General features: G+C 35.4%; 1 protein-coding gene across 1 annotated transcript in view; it reads left to right on the top strand.

The window, feature by feature from the left end:
- The first annotated feature begins 3,221 nt into the window (after positions 1–3,221).
- NOX3 (NADPH oxidase 3) overlaps positions 3,222–20,999 on the top strand; it is a 68,352-nt gene continuing 50,574 nt past the window's right edge. The window contains exon 1 of the mRNA XM_066993192.1: positions 3,222–3,649. Within this exon, the coding sequence (XP_066849293.1) occupies positions 3,222–3,649 (428 nt within the window). The remainder of the gene's footprint in view (positions 3,650–20,999) is intronic.

The following is a 20,999-nucleotide window of genomic DNA, read 5'->3' as shown; positions in this document are numbered from 1 at the left end:
TAGCAAGGTGACCTTAGCAAAGTTACATATTTCAGAGCATATTTTGAAAAGATTCATTTGTTCTCTTCTTGTCCTGTCAGGGACAAGTACTTTGAAGACAGTACTTGAGAAACAAATTAAAGAAACAAAATTCACAATTGAAAAAGCAGCTGAAGAAAAAATTACTATAAAAACAATAAATGTTAGTTTATTCAGGGTCAAAAAGGCATTATTATATTGTGATTGATTTGGTCCAGAATGACCACAGCAGGTGTCTGATTGCATTTGAGGTCAGCAGGTAATTATGTGTATTTAGCTACTAAGGAGTACAATGAATTTGGAAAGAAAAAGTGGAACAGTTCTGTATATGCCTGTGATTTAGAAATGAAGGTACTTGGTGACTCACAAGGTTCCTACCAGTGATAACACATAAGGAAACATTTTCCTGCAGTGACAGGAACATAGGGATTTACTAACAGATCTACTTTGGTCAGTGGGGAGCTGAAGCAGTATGTTATTTAAGAACAAAGTCCATAAGACTTAAAACATCAAACATGCAAGTTTGAATCTCCCGACTTGTCTTCCAAATGACATCCTACTCTGTTGCTGATTGGCTCAAATTTAACATATTCCTTCTAACCCTTGACCACTTTGTGAGGTCCATAGAGATAGGAGTAGCATTCCTGTTCCAGAAGAAGCCTCAGATGTCTGAAGGCAAACCCAAATCCTTCTGATATTGCTGTCTGCCATTTTAGTCATGAATTTGGAAACAGTTTCTAATATGCAGTTAGCTCAAGGACAATCACAGATCAGAGCATGTATTTGCTATGATCTGACTGCTGTTGTTTATCATTGTCATCAGTGGCCTGTTGTCACCTTTCTTTTCCACAGGATGGTACTGCTCCTCTCTAATTTTCTGCTTTAAGAATATCAGTTTACCCAGGAAATTCCAAATAAAGCACATAAAACCTCAACAAGAACTACATGTGTAAAACTTAGCTTTGCCTCAAAGATCCTTTTCAGTTCCTTCCCTGCATACCTCCACAGACTGTTGCAAGATGCATGAGGAAGTTGGGTTGCCATTTAAGAGCAAATGTTTCTCCAGAAAATTCAATGCCCTATATCTCTTACACTTACTGTCAGAAGACAACAAGTAGTCTCTACTTCTAATCCTTCACCCTACAGAACTTGGTATATGCCAAGAACAGACTCTTCCCCAACCAACATGCTTCCTATCAGTAGGCAGCAAAGTGTCCTGTTCTGTCTCTACAAGCTGGCAAAATCCTCTGAATGGGCAGCCAGCAATAGTTTTCCTTTTTTCCAGATGTGTTGTATTTGTTGTTATGATTCACCCTTCTGTGTTAATGTGGTATTAATAGATCTTAGTTAAAAAAAAAAAAAAAAAAAAAAAAAAAAGTGGACTACCAAAACTCACTTGGGAATATATTTGTGTTTTTGTTGATGAAAAGGGTATAAAAAATGTCATCATATTTTAAACATGGGACAATGTGATGGATGTGGGATAGAAGTTAAAGGAAGTCATTAGGGTCATCATGAACCACAGTGCAACCTGAGAACACTCTTACAGTCTGCCAGAAAGAGTCAAACATATCTGCAGACTAGCAAGGAGCAAGTCCCATCCCAAGAAATCCACAACTCAAAAGACTGAGTGCAATGTGCTGTATTATTTTATGACTTACATGACTGCTGATGGGACAATAAGGATGAAACATATTCTGCCAGTCTGTCACTATCTGTAGGCTATCAAATAATATATGTGGATATGTTTTTTAAACAGTAAGAAATTAACTTTGTATTCACAGTGACATATTCAGTGACTGAAGATGTCTATCAGTTAACTACATATTTGCAGAACAGGCAGTATAAAACTCATTATCTCTTGACTCAAACAACATTCAAAGACACTGATGAGCAAAAGAGCTAACTCCATCAAGTCATCAGTAGCTATAATCAATAACCAGAGCCACAGGTTTGGCCATCAAAATGTAAGTGGCAAGAGAAGATAAAAGCAGCCATCTGTTACAGTAATAATGACCCTATAGTCAATAATAATGTTTCAAACATATAAAAGTTTAGTTGGATTTCATCAGCTTCTAATTTCCTTAGATACTTTGTTTCTGGATCACATTTAGAAATTTTGACCTTCCCTATTGATTAAACGGCAATTTCATATGGCCAATGATTAGATAATCCAATCTTATCTGCCAAAAGTGATCAACTGTATATGAAATAAAGGGCAGAAGTTGTGTAATTTACAATACAAATGAGCTGGTTCCTGTGGCTCTGATTAAATAAAACAAAAAATCAAATTAAACAGTGATCAAATTATAGGGGTGGCACTGTAACAATTTTAATTTTTCATGATTCATTTAATTTAAGACAGCACTTAGCTAAAAAATAAATAAGAAAGAAAACCCTTTTTACTCCTTCCTTCTTTGAAGTTAATTAGCCTTACTTAAAGCTATTTCTTGAAATGCCATGGTGCAAAACACTGAGAGATATTTTCAAAGTCATCCAAGTATTCTATACCGTACAGAAAAGTGCTGACAACATTCTCAGTGATAAATTTCACTTGAAAATAATGCTTTTATTTTTTAAAAAGATTTTTCCCAAGCTCTTTCTGTTCATCCCAGAGAAGGTGCTTCCAGTATAACACTGAAAATATATCTTCAATGCATCATCTCAATTTATTGTGTCCTAAAGCTCACCAGACTATTCAGCCTGGAAAATATACAGTTTAGGAAACTGTATCTGAGCATCCTCTTGATCTCTGTGCCCACGTGCAGCAGAATGAGAAGAGACAGGTGGTTCCACCAGTCTGCTTCTGGAGGACTGGTGACAGTGGTCACTGACGTGCTTCAGGCAAAAGATGCAGCAGATACAGGTGCAGGTGGGTATGTCAAGCATCAGGAAAGCCATGATTACACTGGCAGATCTATTTTTGGAGATAGACAGACTACATCTGTGCTTGCAAAAACATAGAAAGGAAATATGAAGCTACCTCTGAGGAGGATGCATCATCAGTCAGATAATCAGTTGATGAGGGAAAACCAACTGATATCATCTATTTGGACATGGCTTTTGGCACAGTCCCACACAACATCCTAATCTCTAAATTGGAAAGATATGGATTTGAAGGATGGACCATCCAGTGAATAAGGAATTGGCTCAATGGCTGCACCCAGAGAGTAGTGGGCAATAGTTCTATGTCCAGGTGGAGGATGGTGATGAGCAGTGTCCCTCAGGGGTCTGCCTTGGGACCAGCGGTTTTCAGTATCTTCATCAATGATATAGATGATGGAATTGAGTGTACCCTCAGCAAGTTTGCAGATGACACCAAGCTGAGAGGTGCAGCTGATACCACAGAAGGAAGAGATGCCATTCAAAGGGACCTGGACAGGCTGGAGAAGTGGTCCCATGTGAACTGCAAGAGATTCAACAAGTCCAAGTGCAAGGTACTACAACAGGGTCATGGCAATCCCAGACAGGTGTATAGTCTGGGAGAAGAACTCATTGAGAGCAGTCCTGCAGAGAAGGACTTGGGGGTTCTGGTGGATGAAAGGTGCAACATGGGCCAGCAGTGTACACTTTCAGCCCAGAAGGCCAACTGGGCTGCATTAACAGAGGAGTGGCCAGCAGGTCAAGGGAGGTGATTGTCCCCCTCTGCTCTGTCCTCGTGAGGCTCCACTTGGAGTACTGCATCCAGATTTGGGGCCCCCAGCCCAAGAAGGATGTGGATCTGTTAGAGCAAGTATTATAAAAAAGATGGAGAGGGACTCTACTCGGCTAGGTAATGAATGATAGGACAAGGGGAATGGTCTTAAACTAAGGGAGGATAGATTTAGTTCAGACATTAGGAAGAAATTCTTCACTATAAGGGTAATGAGGTTATTGACCAGGTTACCAAGAGAAGCTGTGAATGTCCCATCCCTGGAGGTGTTCAAGGCCAGGTTGGATGAGGCCTTGGCCAACTTGATCTAGTGGGTGGCATCTCTGCCTATGGCAGGGGGATTGGAATGAGATTATCTTTACGATCTCTTCCAACCCAAGGTATTCTATGATATGATATTCTATATCTATGATTCTATGATTATTAGACAGCTTTGATTGCTTTGATTTGTTTTGTTTGCCACTAATATGGCAATAAATGTCCTTTGGCTGGAGAATTCATATCGAGCTTTTGCCCAAAATGAATGTCCATTTTTAGTAAAGAACTCAGCACTAAAAGGTAACAAGACTTTCACCATGCCTCTGATATCCTGATCAATAGGTCAAATGTACAAGAATGCATGGATAGTAACTTTTTGACAATATGGGGTCAGAGATAAAGAAATAAAACAATTAAGTATGCCATCAAAGCTATATTATGGACAAGCTGAAAGATGGGTTCTTTCTGGAAACAATGTAAATGAAAGTTTGAAAGTGGAAAGCAGGATAAATTGAGACTGAGGTATATTTAGTGCATCCTTTATCAGTATTTTTTTTTAGAGACAAAAACAATGCTGTAGAAAAGAACAATGGTTTAAAAGCTAAATGGAAGTGGTGAAAGTACGACAATATGGTTTTAATAACTGGTTTCCGTTTCTAAGAAACATACTAATTAGATATAAGGAACATAAGGGTTTGAGAGGTCACTTTGTAGCTTTAGTGTTTTACTAACACTTTTCTTCTGCATGCCTCTATGTCTAGTATTCTATTCAACTGTTTTGGAACTGAATAATTCACTACTATAAATTCTAAATTATTGTTAGAAGTCTTTCTGAACCGTGTACTCAGGGGGTTTTCTCCTCTCTTAAACTCTAAACTGGGTTTTAGTTGGCTGGGAAAACTACTTCATGAAGACCTATGAGTGGAGTGAACAAAAGGAGACTTCACTGGCCATTTCTTGTTCTGCAAGTATTTGTTCTGTCAATGAAAGAGAGAAATAATGATTTATATGAAAACAATGTGGAATCACTTTGACCTACTAAACAAATGTTGCTTCTCCTCCTCTTCATCCTCTTCATTTCCCTCTTCTTTTTTTCTTCATTTCCTTTTTTTTTTTTTTTTTTCTTTAGAGTCTTTAGAGTCTCTATTAAGCATTGGTGAAGGCATACCTAAAATACAGTGTCCAGTTCTGGACCCCACAGAGAGACCTTGATGTACTGGAAAGATTTCAACAGAAAACCACCAAGATCATTGAGGAAGTGGAACACCTCTCCTCTGAGGAGAGGCTGAGAGAGTTGGGCATCCTGGAGAAGAGGAGTCTCAGGGGTATCTTATCAACATCTACAAATACATGAAGGGAGGGTGCAAAGAAGATGGACCCAGGCTGTTTTCAGTGATTCCCAGTAACAGGACAAGAGGTAATGAGCACAAACTGGAATACGAGACGTTCTGTCTAAACATCAGGAAACGCTTTAGTGTACAGGTGTTTGAGCACTGGCACAGGTTGCCCAGAGAGGTTGTAAAGACTCTTTGGAGATCTTCAAAAGCTGCTTGGACATGATCCTGGGCAACCTGCTGTAGGTAGCCCTGCTTGAGCAGGTGAGGTTGGACCAGATGGCCTCCAGAAGTACCTTCCAACCTCAACCTTTCTGTGATTCTGTGATTCTGTAAAAGGTACGAGCAATTCAGGGTTACATTGGTGCCATTGTTTATCTTGGATTGTTACCTCAGAAATAGTTCTATTTTAAAAAGGCTGACACTGAGCTATCAGAAATATACTGCAAGTAAATCTAGACAGGTGCCCAACATATGTGTGTGCCTGGGCAGTAGAAATTTCGAGACCTGTTTGGTTTTTTTTTTTCCCCTCAATTCTCTCTCTGTATTAATGCATTGACTCGCATATAAATTTGTGTGTTTCAATAGTTCTAGTATATTTACATGTTTTCAGTTAGGGTATGCTGCCTCCCTGGTGCTAGGAAGGAAGGCAGCAAGGAGAATAACAATTAGAGATAATCTTTTAACACTAAAGACAAAAGTATAACTTTGCCTTGTTCATAACTACTATTTATTTGATGAGCTATTAAATTTATGAGATTCTGAGCACACAGATTAAATTCAGTAAGACTATACTGCTCAGGTAACAGAATGTTGGTTTTTTTTTGTTTGTTTTTGTTTTTTTTTGGCGGGGGGGTGATACCTATAAGAAGTTATGTAGATTTATTCAATTTCCAAACTTATGAAATTTCAAAGGCTCTGAAGAGCCATGAATGTAGACGGCCTGAGTAAACTGGGTAGTGATCTGTGCGGTTTCAATATATTTGCATATAACAGAATTTGTTTTCATAATCACTGTAAATAACACAAAAAGAAGAAAATTACAGTTGCAAATTCAAGCACATCAAAGGTGATGCACTTTTAAATCAGCTCCCATTTATTATATATCATGATACAGTCTTCAATGACATGATAACATACCCCTACCTCATTAAGTGTGCAGAATGTACTGTGATTAAAGGAAGAATATTTTACAGTAGGGAAAAAAGCACCTTCTGTTACAACACAGGATGAAAGCCCAGAAAAGATGGATGTACCTGTGGTTCTGTCACAGTTTGCATATGTGAACGCTATCAGAAGACAGATAAAAAAGGATTTAGAATATGACTGCATGGCCAAATTTGTACTTGCTAATTTCTGAATACATGGTATTTTCAGACGTATCTTTCCCTTAGCATCATTTTCTACATGAAATATGAGTTACATGCAAGACAACTACAGCAAAGTTATGAGATGCTCAGTTATTTTTTTGTTGATGATAAATGCTTTCTTATTTCAGTAACACTAAAATATATAATAATTCTTAGGAATAGTAAGCTAGAAAGAGTTACTTTTACTACAAAACAAAATCAATTGTTACAAACGAGTGCAAACCAATAAGGAAATTAAAACATTTTTGCTGTATGAACTCATCTGACACACATTTAATGATTCAGTCATGAAACAACGGACATTTACAGTATTCAAAATACAAGTGTACTTAAACATTTGATCTGTCCCGATAAAGCTCTTCTGTACAAGGCTTTTTGTTGGCAGACAGTCCCATTCTACAGAAATTCTAATTCTAGACTTGAAAATACCCCACTGCAAACTAAGCAGTGCCTTACATAGCTAAGCTATTGTAGATATTTTTCAACCAACTTTTAATTAAAATGCTTTCTTCCATGTTTGTTTTCAAAGTATTACAGAACCTCTTTCTGAAAGCCAAGCAGAAGGCATTGTTTCAGTTGTAAAAGATACTTCTTATAAAATGAGTGGTAAAATAAAGAATATGTTAAATAGTAATTAATATACTAAATAAAGTGAAAATGTAAAGGAACTTAAACATTTTTATTCTCTGACTCACTACTTTCTCATTTTATACAGGAACATGCTACGCATTTTTCAGAATATTAGCTGAATTGCAGTAGTCATCTGAATCAAAAGTTTAGTGGCAGTAAAAATTTCATCAACTGTTAGTTCTGCTAAAATTTGAGTTAATGTGATAATTAAAAAAGAATAAAATGCTATAATTTGAGAAATTATAAACCAGAAAAATCTGTTCTGATAAGAAACAGTTTTCTCAAAGAAACTCCTGTGCTTCCTGAAACTTAATTCTAGTTCATAAAGACAACTCTACTTTTTTTTTCTGCAAGCCAGAAGTTACATAAATACACAAAAGTACTGCTTACAAATCTGAAAAATAGATGTTTTAAAGCCAGGAATATTATGGTGTTGGTTTTTGTTGTTGTTGTTTTTTGTTTTTTTGTTTGCTTTTGAATGCTAAAAAACCTCTTTTTGATACTACTGCAAAAAGCAAAAGTCTATCATGGGGAAAATTAGAAAAACATATATGAACTCACTTCCAATTTTTCAACTATTTTGGAATAGTATGATATAAAACCTGGGATCTATGATTACTAATACCTAAAAAAATTGATTTACCAGTAAGTATTTTTTGTTCCACTTGAAATAACCTGTCTCTTACAAAGTTCAAAATCAGGTTTTAAAACTCATTTTAGAATAGTGCTGTATATTTAACTTATTTAAGACTTATTTCATATCCCTAACTACCTCTGATTATCTTATGATTGTAATTCTATAGAAATTCATAATTTAAGTCAACAGGAAGGAGTGAAAGTGCTTTGAAATGTGTAAAAGAATATAAAGGTAGTACTCTGCAAACACTTTAACTGCACACTGCCTGTCGTTAATCTTAATTAATGTGGACTTTCCAGGATTAGCAATTGTAGCTTGAATGTTGAGTTTGCAGTATTGTTACAAATGCAAAAAAGATTTAACACATCTTGGAGTATGGACTTTAATATAAGAGGGAAAGGAAGCTATTCAGTAGCAATTTAGAGAAGATTTCAAGTAAAAAAAAAAAAAAAAAAAGGCTCATCTAGGTTATTGTTTCCACAGATAGTAGACACTTTCCCTACTATAAAATGTTAGTTAGAACATTCCAGATTTTCTACTGTTGCACTAACGGTACAACAATTTAACTTTTTTTTTCCTTTTTTTTTCCCTTTTTTTCTTGGTTTATAACAAGTTCAGATTAGACTTCATCAGTCATAACATCCTAAAGTGAATGAAGCTCCTTGATTTTATATTTCCAGTGAAATCAGTATTCAGGACACTTTCAGAGCTGAAGTTGCAGCATAGGCATATGAAAAGACAAAAAGCTTTTCATTTTCTGAGGATGGCTGAAAATGGACCAGAGATTCTGAAAATAATTTGTAATTTATACCTTAGGGGACCAGTTAAGTGTTTTTAATTTATGAATCAAAAACTGGGCTCCATGAAACCATTTCTGGTAATGTCCTAGCTACTTGCTCTGCTGTTACAGAAAACAGCCATCTGTAGGTAGGGACTACTAGGACTCCTTTTGAACCTCCCTGCATTAGTTGTTTCCTGGAGGAAGCTATGCTGTTGGATAAAGCAATGCAGTGACTGCTTGTTTCAGGGTTGTTGGCACAGCAGGAAAGGGATATTTGCATCCCTTCCACTCTACTGTGGACTGAATGCAGCTGAGACAAGTCAGAAAATACAAATCTACACTGCCTGCATGAATCCTGGGCATGAGCAATGTAATACAAGATGCAAAAATAGCATAGATAAATATTGCAGGTTTATATGTAGCAAAATGAGACTGTGGGAACTCTGTTAGCATCAAAAATGTTATCTACAAGAGATTGTTATTAGGACATGTTTTTTACTTAGAGAACACAAACTTCTTCCAGAATAACAGGAGGGACACACTCCTCCTGTCCCAACTTCTGGGGGACTTTATCTGCCTCAAAGAGCTTGTAGCCTGAGCTACTTAAAAAGTACTAATTTAAGTACAGTTAAAAAAGTACTCAGTTTGGTAGGTGGGTGGAGATCTTATTTTTTATTTCTCAGGCTTCCTCTGGTACCGAGCTGAACATCTGACAACATTTGGATGAGCACCTGCCTGACAGAATGTTTCTATCCAAGTGCTGAAACTATTTTTAGACAGTGTTTGTTTAAATCTTCCCTTTTCAATACACTTGCTAGTTGCTGTTGATTTCTGAATTAGTCTATACATTGAATCACTACCCAGCTTACCTGCAAAAATTCCAAATCTTAGTACTTGACCTCTATTAGTTTGGGGATAAGTCATGATTATTATTTTTTAATTTATATTTTACTGTGTTTAATTTCAATTTGAGGGGAAAAAATGAAAAACTTGAAACACCCTTAAATTCATGAATCTGTTCAACTTAAACTCATGAACAGCTACAGGAGTTCTGATGTCAAGAAGCTAATCCATTATATTTCCTGGAGATAAAACACACAGCAATGTTCTCCATTAAATAAGGTGGGATCAGGAAACTCTCATAATACTTTTCCCTTGAAGTCACAGAAGTTTTCATTTATATCCATAATAAAGTGTCTCTGTAAATGCTGGAATACATATAGAAATTTGTATTCAAAGGGCATCCAGGTATAAAATAATCACTTCAAGATCTTCAAGAATATCAAGTTCCTGAACTTACATTGACTCCCAGAGGCTTTGGTGACCTAAATAGCTTTGAAGATATAGTTAGAGAGACTTCATATTTTTCTTTTGTCCTCACATGATAAAAATCCCCGTTCCTTACAAGAAAGCGACTATTACTGCACAGTGCAACAAAAGGAGACTCTCAGGTGTAAAATTTCTTCTCTTGAGGAAATAGTGAAAGAAGAACTCTGCAGGAAGTGTGTCCTAAGCCCAAATGTTGTCACTGAGACCTCACAGTCAGCAATGGAGAGTTACCTTTTCACCAGAGATCACGAAGATCTTGTGTTGATCTCAACACTAGATCTTTTTTGCACAAATGAATCTAGATGCATTTTGCCTCTTCTTGTATACTTGACATAATGAGGTTTTTAATGTATGAAGAAGATATGAAGTTATTGAAGTCTCAGTGTTTCCTTATTAAGGTAAATATTCCCAGAATAAGGGATGGACGTGGTCCCTTGATGGGCAGCCATATGTAACCCAATAATGTTATGTTTCAGCAGTGTTCTGTTCTAACAGAAATTCTCAGTGTAAAAGAGAAAATTAAGATAATCAATGTATTTTTATACAAAACACAGAAATAATTTACTAGCTCATCTAGCATGTTCTGTGTAGACGTCATAACAACTCTTTAAAATAAAATACATAGAAAAAATAATCAAAACCCTATGCATACATTTTAGAAAGACTAAAAATGTAGTCATAATCAGCTCACTAACAGAAGTAAAAATTGTTTTTATTGTTTTTCACATAGTGCAGCTACATACATGGAACTACCTCACTGTGATGTACCAGATACTTTTTGTGACTGATTAATACCAGAACAGACAGTGTACCAAGCTGAACACAGACAAAATACCATATTTCAGATAGTACTAAGAAAAATATTTAGCGAATAAATAAAAAAGTTACGAAGCTGTAACTATAAATAGAGCTTTGAACATTTTACTTTTTCAGCGATCAAGCAAATCAGTTATTAAGTGCAAAGAAATTACTAGTTTTCAAATGTGGTTATTTTGAGCACACTTACCCAGTAATAGCTGTACTATTTAAGTTAAAATGCATGCTAATAAAATGGCTATGAATTGCTAATAATTAACAGGAGAAAATACAAAAGTAATCTTTTCCTTTGTTAGTGAACTGATGATAACTAGTTTTTATCATATTCCAAATACATATGTTTATTAAAAAAATGTGAATCAAGTGTTAGACAAATAAGATTATAGAGAAATGTCAAGAATCAGAAATATACATCAGTTTAATCCTTTACTTTGTCACTGGAGCAGCACAGGAATTTGTTTTCACATTAAACATTTTACAGTGTACTGCACACAAGAATATATAAAATTAAGTGCCGAAAGATGATGGCTCACAATTTAACTTCTAGAATGTGATCTGCATTTAATAAAACTGACAGCCAACATCACTAGTAGCTTTAGAAGGAGCAAAATCAAACTGCAAGCCAGCAGAATCAGATTTCTTCCAGCTGCCAGGAAAATCAAAGTCTTAATAACCCACATTCAAATTGGCCAATATTTGCATGTCTTAACCATGCAGTATCCCTATAGACAAGTGCACAAAACTTGGTTACAAGCATAGGATTTTCTCCCAAGTCTCAAAGATGATTTCTTTTTTTTTTTTTCTTTTTTTTTCCTTTTTTTTTTTTCTTCCTTTTTTTTTTCAGTAGAGTAAAGAAGTAATGACTGGGCAAATGGCTCTGAAAATATAAACTGATGAGACTGTATTGGAGCAGAAGAGTTTACTACCATATTTCATCTTCCATAAAACACGAAGAAAATTGAAAGTATGGGAAAGATGCATTTCCTCTCCCACAACAGAAGCAACATGCAAGATATTTAGCACCAGCTTTCAGTGAAATCTGAACAGCTCCCTGCTGTAAAAAAAATAAGAAAATAAAAAAATTATTATTTCAAAGATTTTTAAAAACAATTCTCTCCTTAAAGACTCTAGTAGTGACTGTAGTAAGTTCTCTGCCAATAAAAAACTTTCTTATCCTTACTAATCTCATAGTAGTTTGGTTTAGTAATCCAAAATATTTGACCCTTATTTGATTATGTAGCTCATTATTACATTATTTAAGTACTTGAATTATTTTCCTCATTGGAATAAAAAAAATACTATGGCTTTTCATCAGTTTCATTGTTTCTTGGGGATGGATGCATCCTTCTGCCCTCTTTTCTGTGCAATCCTTATTTAGAAGCAACAAGATTTTTGTTAGAAAAGGTTTCTCTCTCTTTTTTTCCCTCTTTTTCCCACATCTTTCCATGAAGAAAATTTATATAAATGTAGGATTCTAGCTTGCACCTAAATGCTTGCTGTGAATGCATGGTCAGTAGATGTATTTCACTTATGACTAAAAGCATCTGAAATGATAGCATGACAATGTTTTTATGGAAATGCCTAACATGTGAAGCCATATGACACAGTACTTTTAAACATACCTTGTCTGAGAACTAGGGATGAATTCTCAGTTGCATCACCAACAGACATATGGTCTAAAATCTGTTCTGTGAATGTGAAACTTTTGCCAATGGAATTTATAATCATTATACTGAGTGGATTAGTTGATAAGGTTTTATATATGATTTGTTCTCATTGACTTTAAATCCTAGAAAAGAAAACCACACTTTTCAAACTCTGAAGACATGTATAGCATTTTCACAAATCAGCAGAAATGTTAGACATAAATTGTAACTCCAGTTTAACCAAATGAGTTGTTATTAACAAAAGGATGGGAATGCAGTTGCTGATAAATAGATCTAATAGATGCAGTCCATGAGTGTGAGATATATGTTTCCAGTCCGCTCACATTTATTTATTTATTTATTTATTTATTTATTTAATTTATTTATTAAGTAGAGAGGAGGATGGATGAGAAGTAGAAGACAGTGACAACTCTTTCTGAGCTATTATTTGAAATAACAAATCAATTCTGACATGGGGGAGGTTCTGTAAAGGAGATGAAGTTAGAGGGGGAGGAGGCAGAGACTGGGACTCAACCTGCAAGCATAATGAATTTTTTTCAATGCCCACTCACCTACTGTAATTCCTGCATGGAAGTACTTGAAAAAAAAATCTTAGAAAATAAGTATCTAAGTATCTTAGAAAATATCAATGCTTCAAGTTAATGGAAGTGTGGATCCTCCAACAAGAATGATTTCTCTTCTTTGGGGCAAGATGAAACAGGCAGCTGTCTCCTTCACAGGCTACAAGCTGCAACTCTGAGGAGGACCAAGACTGGCAAAGAGATGTTGGGTTGATCTTTATTCTCCTGATCTGCACATTTAGAGGCAATTGTAATGTTCTTAGTAAATCCTGAGAAGTTTTACCAGTCTATGAGGCTATCTGCAAAGTGCTGCAAGTTTGTATTCCTTTGCTTACAACATCTTGAGGGCAACCTACAGTCTGGCGTTAATAATTTCTCAAAAGCACTGATGTCACCTAAGCAAAGAGCTAGAGGTGGTGAGGCTGAGGAAAAGCAAAAGGTGCCAGTGTTTTGTATCTTCTTCTGTCAGTATATGTTTTTCCTTTTAAATTGATTCACTTTCATGAGGGAAAAGATCTTGGAGGCTTATACATAAAACATTTTTTTACAGATATCAGTGATATCGTGGCATCTGGCTCAAACCCTAAGGCTGAGGCCCAGTTTAACACTTGCTTTATAGTAAAGCCCCGCTCTGAAAATATTTCCCTCTAAGACTGGTGAACACTGTTCTGCTGGTGACAATCCTAACTTCTCTTTTCTTCTCTTTTCCCTCCACAAAATGGGAAACATCTCTGAACCTCCTTTTAGCACCCTCAAAGACTATCTGCTCCTGGAGCCTTTCACAAGTAGCACACAATCTGGCTATTTCCCTAGACATTGCAGTGTCTGCCTGGGAACTCCCAAAGTACTTCTGTTATTAGACACTTGCAGAGATCACATTTATACACACTGGGGGGAAAAAATTCTGCCTGGATAAATTCAATTTCCCACTGCTCGTTTCAGATAAGCTGACAACAAATGTGCAACCATGCACATTTAACCAAATAGCACATGTAGAGCTAGTTTCAAACTAAATATTTGAACATTACCCTAACTGATTTATATCTAGTTAGATGTTTGTACAGATTAACTTTACCATAATATTAAGGTTAAGGAAAAAAAAAACACAAAACAACAACAACAACTAAAAAAAAACATAGGGAATACAATAATAGTCATGAATAAATTCAGTAGTGATTTAACTGAAGTATCCATATTACATTAAAGGAAGTGTGAAAATGAATTATTATAGCTAAATGTGTATGTTTTATTGTTTTGAGTTTCATAACTAGTATTTTCTTTTTATCTCAAGACAACATAATTTAATATAAAGATATATTACCTTTTTGAATACCAGAAATGCCTAAGCCAAAACATAACATGTGACGCATAATGTGAAACATAAAGAGGATAGGCATGGCCCCATCCACTAGATTTATTCCATGAAACAAAACGGAATCACTTAACTAGCAGATTTTGAGAAATACTGCCAAGTACCTTTTAATTATACTAACGTTACCAATGTCTTTGAAAGTATTTGCAATTCAACAATTAAGAGGCATAAAATTTTGTGTCTCATATTTTGCCTTTTCTTTATTGTTATTTTTTATAATGGATAGTGATATAGTTGTTATTCCATACGGAATTTCTTCACCAACTTCATATAAATCCATTTCCTCTTAGAGCACAGATGCCTTTATAGCAAGTTGAAAGTCACCAGATGATAACTATGCTCTGCTTAAGCCAAAGATAAAGATACTAGAATTTCAATCACCGTATCATAAGAGCATGCTTTGAATTCAATGTTTATACTTAGTAATTAGCAGAACCTATAAACAGACATTGACAATATATAAATCATGGTAATAGTGATACAATTACACATCAATACAGAGTGCATCTTGACAGCTCACCTACACAACTAAAAAGTTGAAAGGTTGTGAGACAAGTTTATGATCTTTTATAGAAATAACTTTCTAACTCAATCTTAAATACCTTTCTCTTTCAGATATGTGATATCTCATCAACTAGACTTGTTTTAACCTAATAATTTAATTCCAGTGTTTGACTCATCTTTAACTACAAGTGTTTCCTTAACCACTTCATCATGTAGCTAGGTAGTGAAAAAAAGTAATTTCAAAAGTCCCCAAGTTTATAACTATCTTAATGAAATCCATTTTGAATAATTCAGTATCCAAATTATATAACGTATTATGACTGGAAAGTAAGGTGTTAAACTGTATAAACTATTCAAGTTTGATTGAGCAGATTTTATTGTTACTTTGTTGTGTGTTGTAGTGTTTTTTTTTTTTCTCTTCCTCATCATTTAGAAACTACATCCTCTTTTGCCTACCAGATTAGAGATGTGGGTTGTTTTAATTCTGTCTAATTTATGCCATGTTGATTAACAAACAAAACTTAGATTTGCTTACCTAATTTTGCCACAGTAAAGTGGACTCATACTGCCTTATTTTGGCACTCAGTACCATAAATCAGCAGTCAGTAGTGTGTATTTCTAGTTTGACTTTGAACTTTGCATATTGTTAATTATCTCAATGTTGCTGTTGGAATTGATTAAAAATAAGAATTCCAGTATTGTTCTCAGATGTTACAAGTCCTATAATCTTTTCCTATGAAATAGAAAAGTTCATTCAACAGTCTTAGAACAGCTTTAAAGCAGTTACATCAGCAATGATAATTAGAAGACAACCTAGATACTTTTCCACTTTCCAGTGTACAAGTGCTTCTTTATAAGGCAAAAATTTCAGCTCTAGCTACTGATATCAGCTGAGGCACACACTGAGAAGTATCTGTGGTCTATCATCATCCTCAGAGGCAGATAAATTTAGGGGAAAAGCAATTGGTGCAACAGGCATTTTTAGCAGTTCAAGAGTCTGACGTAGATTGGTTTCATTAGCTACAGTATTGCTGGGTGCATTGAATCATTATGTGAATAACATAGAAGACTTTTAAAAAGTAAAAAATTAAAAGAAAGAAAAATACTGATGCTTCCTATCTGTATCACTCTGATAAGCAGTTGAAGATGTCACCTGACATTAGCAGTTAGATTCCAATTGCTCGTTTCATACTTCTGCAGCTGAGAAATAAACTCAAACAGTGATCACAGTTATCACTCCTCTTGCTTTTTTTGTAAGACTTAGGATACACTATTTGTTTTGTGGTGTTTTCTGATCTTTAACATTATGCAGAGACACCTGAAATTTCTGCTAAGATCAGAATTTAGCCGTCTTAGTGTCAGTGATATTTACTGTTACTGTGATTCAGCTTTCATTTCTAATCAATGGAAATTCACTGGAGATCTTGTGCCAAACCAATGCTAATTCCCCCATCACGCACACTGTCAGAAGGTGGTATTTGCACTTTGTCCCCTAATTGTGCCTGGGAGATAGCCCCACAGCAGCCCTGAGGGTGGGTTGATGGAGAAATCACACAGAAGCTTGGGTAGAAGAGGAGGAATAGCTTTTTAAACTCATTTTTGCATGTGTCAGTGTGCAAAATGAGGCAGGCTAAGCAAAACTAGAATTCATATATTATCTAATCCTCTTTTTAAAGCCTTAGATTTCTTCAGAATGGAATGTTTTCTGGATTTTTATTCCTCCTTTTTTTGTCTAGGACCATGAATAAGAATCTTGCAGTTTAGGGTAAGAAAAACGAGCAAACAAACAAGCAAACTTGGTAACAAGGGACAAGGAAAAAAGATTTAACAATACCTTGGATAGTTAAGAGTTTACCATTGTGCTAGCCATTATTAAAGAAACAAAAGTAAAATAGCTAGAAAGAGCTAGGGCCAGTCAGGCAAGAAAATGATTGCACATAAATTTAATGACTTTCCTTTACGGATTACGTGAGAATGCTAAAGATATATCATGGGAAATTATTCATAAAACATAGCTCCATTTATACACCCAGCACGGGCAGTTTTATGAAATGATTCTTTTGACCAGCTTTAGATGTAGGAGAAAAATTTAATTTCAAGATCATTTTTGCAAATAGATCAAGATTTCCAGAACAAACCACAACAATACTAATGTGGGACAGGCTATCAATTTTTCTGCATTAAACTGTATTGGTTGCAACTAAATTATGAGAGAGCTTTAAAAGCATGTTTATTGTATTAAGAGCTTGTGGAAGCCATTAGTAAAAAGTACTTTCCAAAAGTAGTAATATTTTCAAATTTTTTCTCTGCTTGTTTTTATTTAAAAAAAAAAAAAACTCATATAAAAATTTCTGTTGCTTAGGAGTACATTTGTTCCACAGGGATTTTGATTTCAAGTTAGGAAAAAACAGCAGCAACAGATAAATTCCTTTGTGTGTATTTTTATGCAAATACCTCTAGTAATCAATAGGAAAAAGTGATAAAAAATATATATGCTGTAGAAACAGAATTATTTCTATATAAAATGTTTTCAGAATTTCCCATGAGAAGACTATTGTTTTAAAAAGTAAGTTGCAAATGCCATCCCTAATCGGGAAAAAAAAATGTGGTGAATTTTTCACAATATATTTGTGAAAGGCATAGAAATAAAGATTTAAGGGTGCATGCACTGTCAACTTTGGAAATAATTCACATTAATTAAATATGTGCACCCTTCTAGCAATGACACTGAAAATGCCTCTATGGGAGCATCTGGCTGAGCACTCCTTGTCAGCTAGTTACCAGGTTACTGTCAAGGAGGGTATCATCCAAATATTTTAAGCCTCAAGAGTTTCAAGAGAGCCCAAACACTGTCTCATGTCCCTGCTCACTCAGGGGACGCTGCTGTGCTTGTTAGATTCTTCCATAGAGCTTCCTCTCCAGAGACGCTTTGCCTTCCTGTCTTGTTCTTATCACCTCATTGTTTTTATCACTTTTTCACTGTAATACAAATTTGTCTTTTCCCATTATTCCTGTCAAACCTGCAAGTTGTCTGATTTCCACTTCATCTCCCTGGAAGGTACACCATAAACGTGCAGTATATATGGAAATGAAGTTGATACAAATGCACCATAGATTGCCATAATGCATTGCATTTGCTTGCATCATTACTTTTTTCTCAGAAAGATAAAGCCACTAAACATTCAAACACAAACTTCTAGAAAACAGTGCTGCTCGGAGTGTTTTAGACTTCTCAGTTTAGCCAGTTATGTTTAAGGATACATGCAAGATCATGGTTGTCTGCCTTGCCTTTGTAGAGACTTGCAGCTTAACAAACACACAAAAATGAAAGGTCAAACTCTTGCATGACTTCTTCTCCAGTTGTTTCCCACACCCTTCTTCTTCTGCCACCTCGAGATTATTTTTCACACTATTGCATTTAGTCTTGTTTTTCAGTACAGTCCTTTGAGACACCTTTCTGTGGATCAGATGCAAAAGTACCTTTTTTCCATTGCAGGAAGCCAATAAGATATACTCAGATTTGCCTAAAACATGAAACACTCACAGTTCATAGTACATACGCAGATACAGGTATTCATTTGCACAGCTTTAAGAGTATCAGATACATTCCCTCTTGCCCAAATACAAAACAATCTTGAATTTAATGCAATCCTCTCCTTCCAAAGAGCAAATGTCATAAATAAAAAATGCATTAAAAAAATGAAACTTCCACTGCACTTCCCACTGCCTTTTTGGTCTGACTCCATCCCCTATTCTCCTCCAGCAGGTAGTTGCATGAGAAGTAGGAAGCTAAAGAAAGCTCATATAACTTGATTTCTTCGTAGTACTGTGATATTTTTTCTCTTTGAGGAGCTATGCAGATAAATAGCCTTTAGGCTGTCATCCACTAAAAAAGGGTGAGTGGTATCTTTCAAATCTTAATGACTCAGGTCAAAAATCTGGCTTTATGTTCAAGATAATATGTTGAAAAATTCTTATATAAGTAGTTTCCTTAAATCATTGCCCCAAGCCAATCACTGATCAGGTCAGGGTGAGTTCAGTTTCACAGCCTTCACTGTCCTTTGGGCAAAGGATATATAAGGTACAAAATAGCTCACCCTCTGTCCATCTCTAGCAATAATAAAATCCCTTCACTGCATAGTAATTTTTGTATGTACTTAGCTAAAAATATTCACATTGAATCTAATAAATACTCAGAAAATTATGGGAACTTTCAAAATGAAAATTTCATACAGAAATTCTAAGACCACTTCAGTATTGATAGGAAGGTAATCAATATTGGGCACAGATAACTTCTTATCTTGACTTCTTTTACGCATTCTTCACAAAAAAAAAAAAAAGTAAAACAGTTTTCATAAACTCAAACACCATTTAGGACAGTTAAACTGTTTTATTAATATCAAATATAAGAAGCTTTGTATAACTACTTTAATCTAATTTATGATAATCTTTCTTTTCAAAAACTGAAAACAAATTCAAAGTTCAAAAAATATAAAAGGATGTTTTAATGTATTTTAAGTATAAACTACCAATGTAAACAGATATTGCCAGATTTAATATCATATTTTTGACCAATACAAATTGGACCAAATAGTATTCTATGTTGGAAAATTTAATATCAACAAATTTTCTAATGGCTTTGAGGATCAGAAAATGGATGAAAGAGAATGGAATTAAAAAAAAAGGCAGAAATTGACATTCAGTGTATGTTCAGACAGTGTAATTTATATGTATAGGAGACAGAGGTAAGTCATTAAAGGAAAAGCAAATTATGGGATAGGGCAAGTCAAAATCTGTTCCCTTAGAACTTTAATTAGCCACCCTCATCATTGCTTTTTCTCTTTTAGGCACTTCTGCCCCCTCTCATTCAAACTACTTGGTGTAGCATGACACCTAAATTCAGGGATAAATTACATGTTTTAATAAATACACCCATCCTCTGACAGGCTCAGTCTGCAGCTTGTCAGTCTTTATGATGTTGCTAAAGTTAAGCCAGCTTTGATGGAAGATTTGCTCACTTATTGCAGCCCAGATTTATCTGTCTTGGAAGAACAATCCGAGGCAAGCTCCTCACACTTTGTGAAACTGCAGTGGAAATTTTATGGCAGTAAATATTTAACTTTATGGATTATTTCATTTGATGAAATACAACAGTGCAGACCATGATTTATATAGCACGTCTGATATTGCATTTATTTCATACTGTCTGGGCTGTTTCAGCTTCCAATGCACCATAGGCTGTCATTTTTAGATTTGAGTTAACAGTCCATTAATATGTGTAGGACACTTCACGTTCCTCAGCAATCACCCCGTGATGCCTTTAAGGTCTGGAAAACATCACTAGATCAGTTTACACTTGATTTATATTTTCAAGGCTGTCACCACGATAACAAGGTCTAGGACGTTGTTTATTTATTTGTCAACTGAAATCTGAGACTCTTGAGCACTGTTGTTGGGCAAGGGGTGAAAAGTATTTGAGACTGACTGTGCACAAAAGTTTTTGAAAGGACGGCATTATATTCAGCCCTGATCTTTGTACCATCTTCTTTATCTTCTTATTCCCAACTTTTTTACATCACTTTTGACTACCGTCTCTGGATGTATTTTCTTAAGTTACTATTAGCAATGCTATGAAGCACGTCATATTCCCATTCCTAGCCAGGACTCCGACAGCTATACAGTCATTGTCTCACTTTGCCAACTCACTGCAACAGGAATTCAGAATGAGCCCACTTTCTGCTCAAAACCATGAACCTTTCTGAGGTCACCCCTTCACACATTCAGAGTTCATTCCAAACATTCAGAGACATCCTCCATCAGGCTGGGCAGGGGAGAGAGCTGCTCCCTACAGAGAGCAGGCTGAGGGCTGGTCCAGACTGATCCAGCCATCAAAGCCAGCATCAGCCATAATGTCAGTGCTGCTGGAGCAGATCTCACAACAAGTTATGTCAGCAGTTTCTCATTGAACTAGTATTGCTAATATGTGTGAGGGAGAAAGATGTTAGAAGACAAATAATGAATTACACAATAAATCTCTTATGTTTCTGTTTCTCACTGCCATTCTTTCAAGT

This window comes from Anser cygnoides, chromosome 3 (genome assembly GCF_040182565.1).
Source record: "Anser cygnoides isolate HZ-2024a breed goose chromosome 3, Taihu_goose_T2T_genome, whole genome shotgun sequence".
Classification (NCBI taxonomy): domain Eukaryota; kingdom Metazoa; phylum Chordata; class Aves; order Anseriformes; family Anatidae; genus Anser; species Anser cygnoides.
The sequence above is the reverse complement of the archived record's forward strand: the minus strand, read 5'-3'. Positions and strand labels throughout refer to the sequence as shown.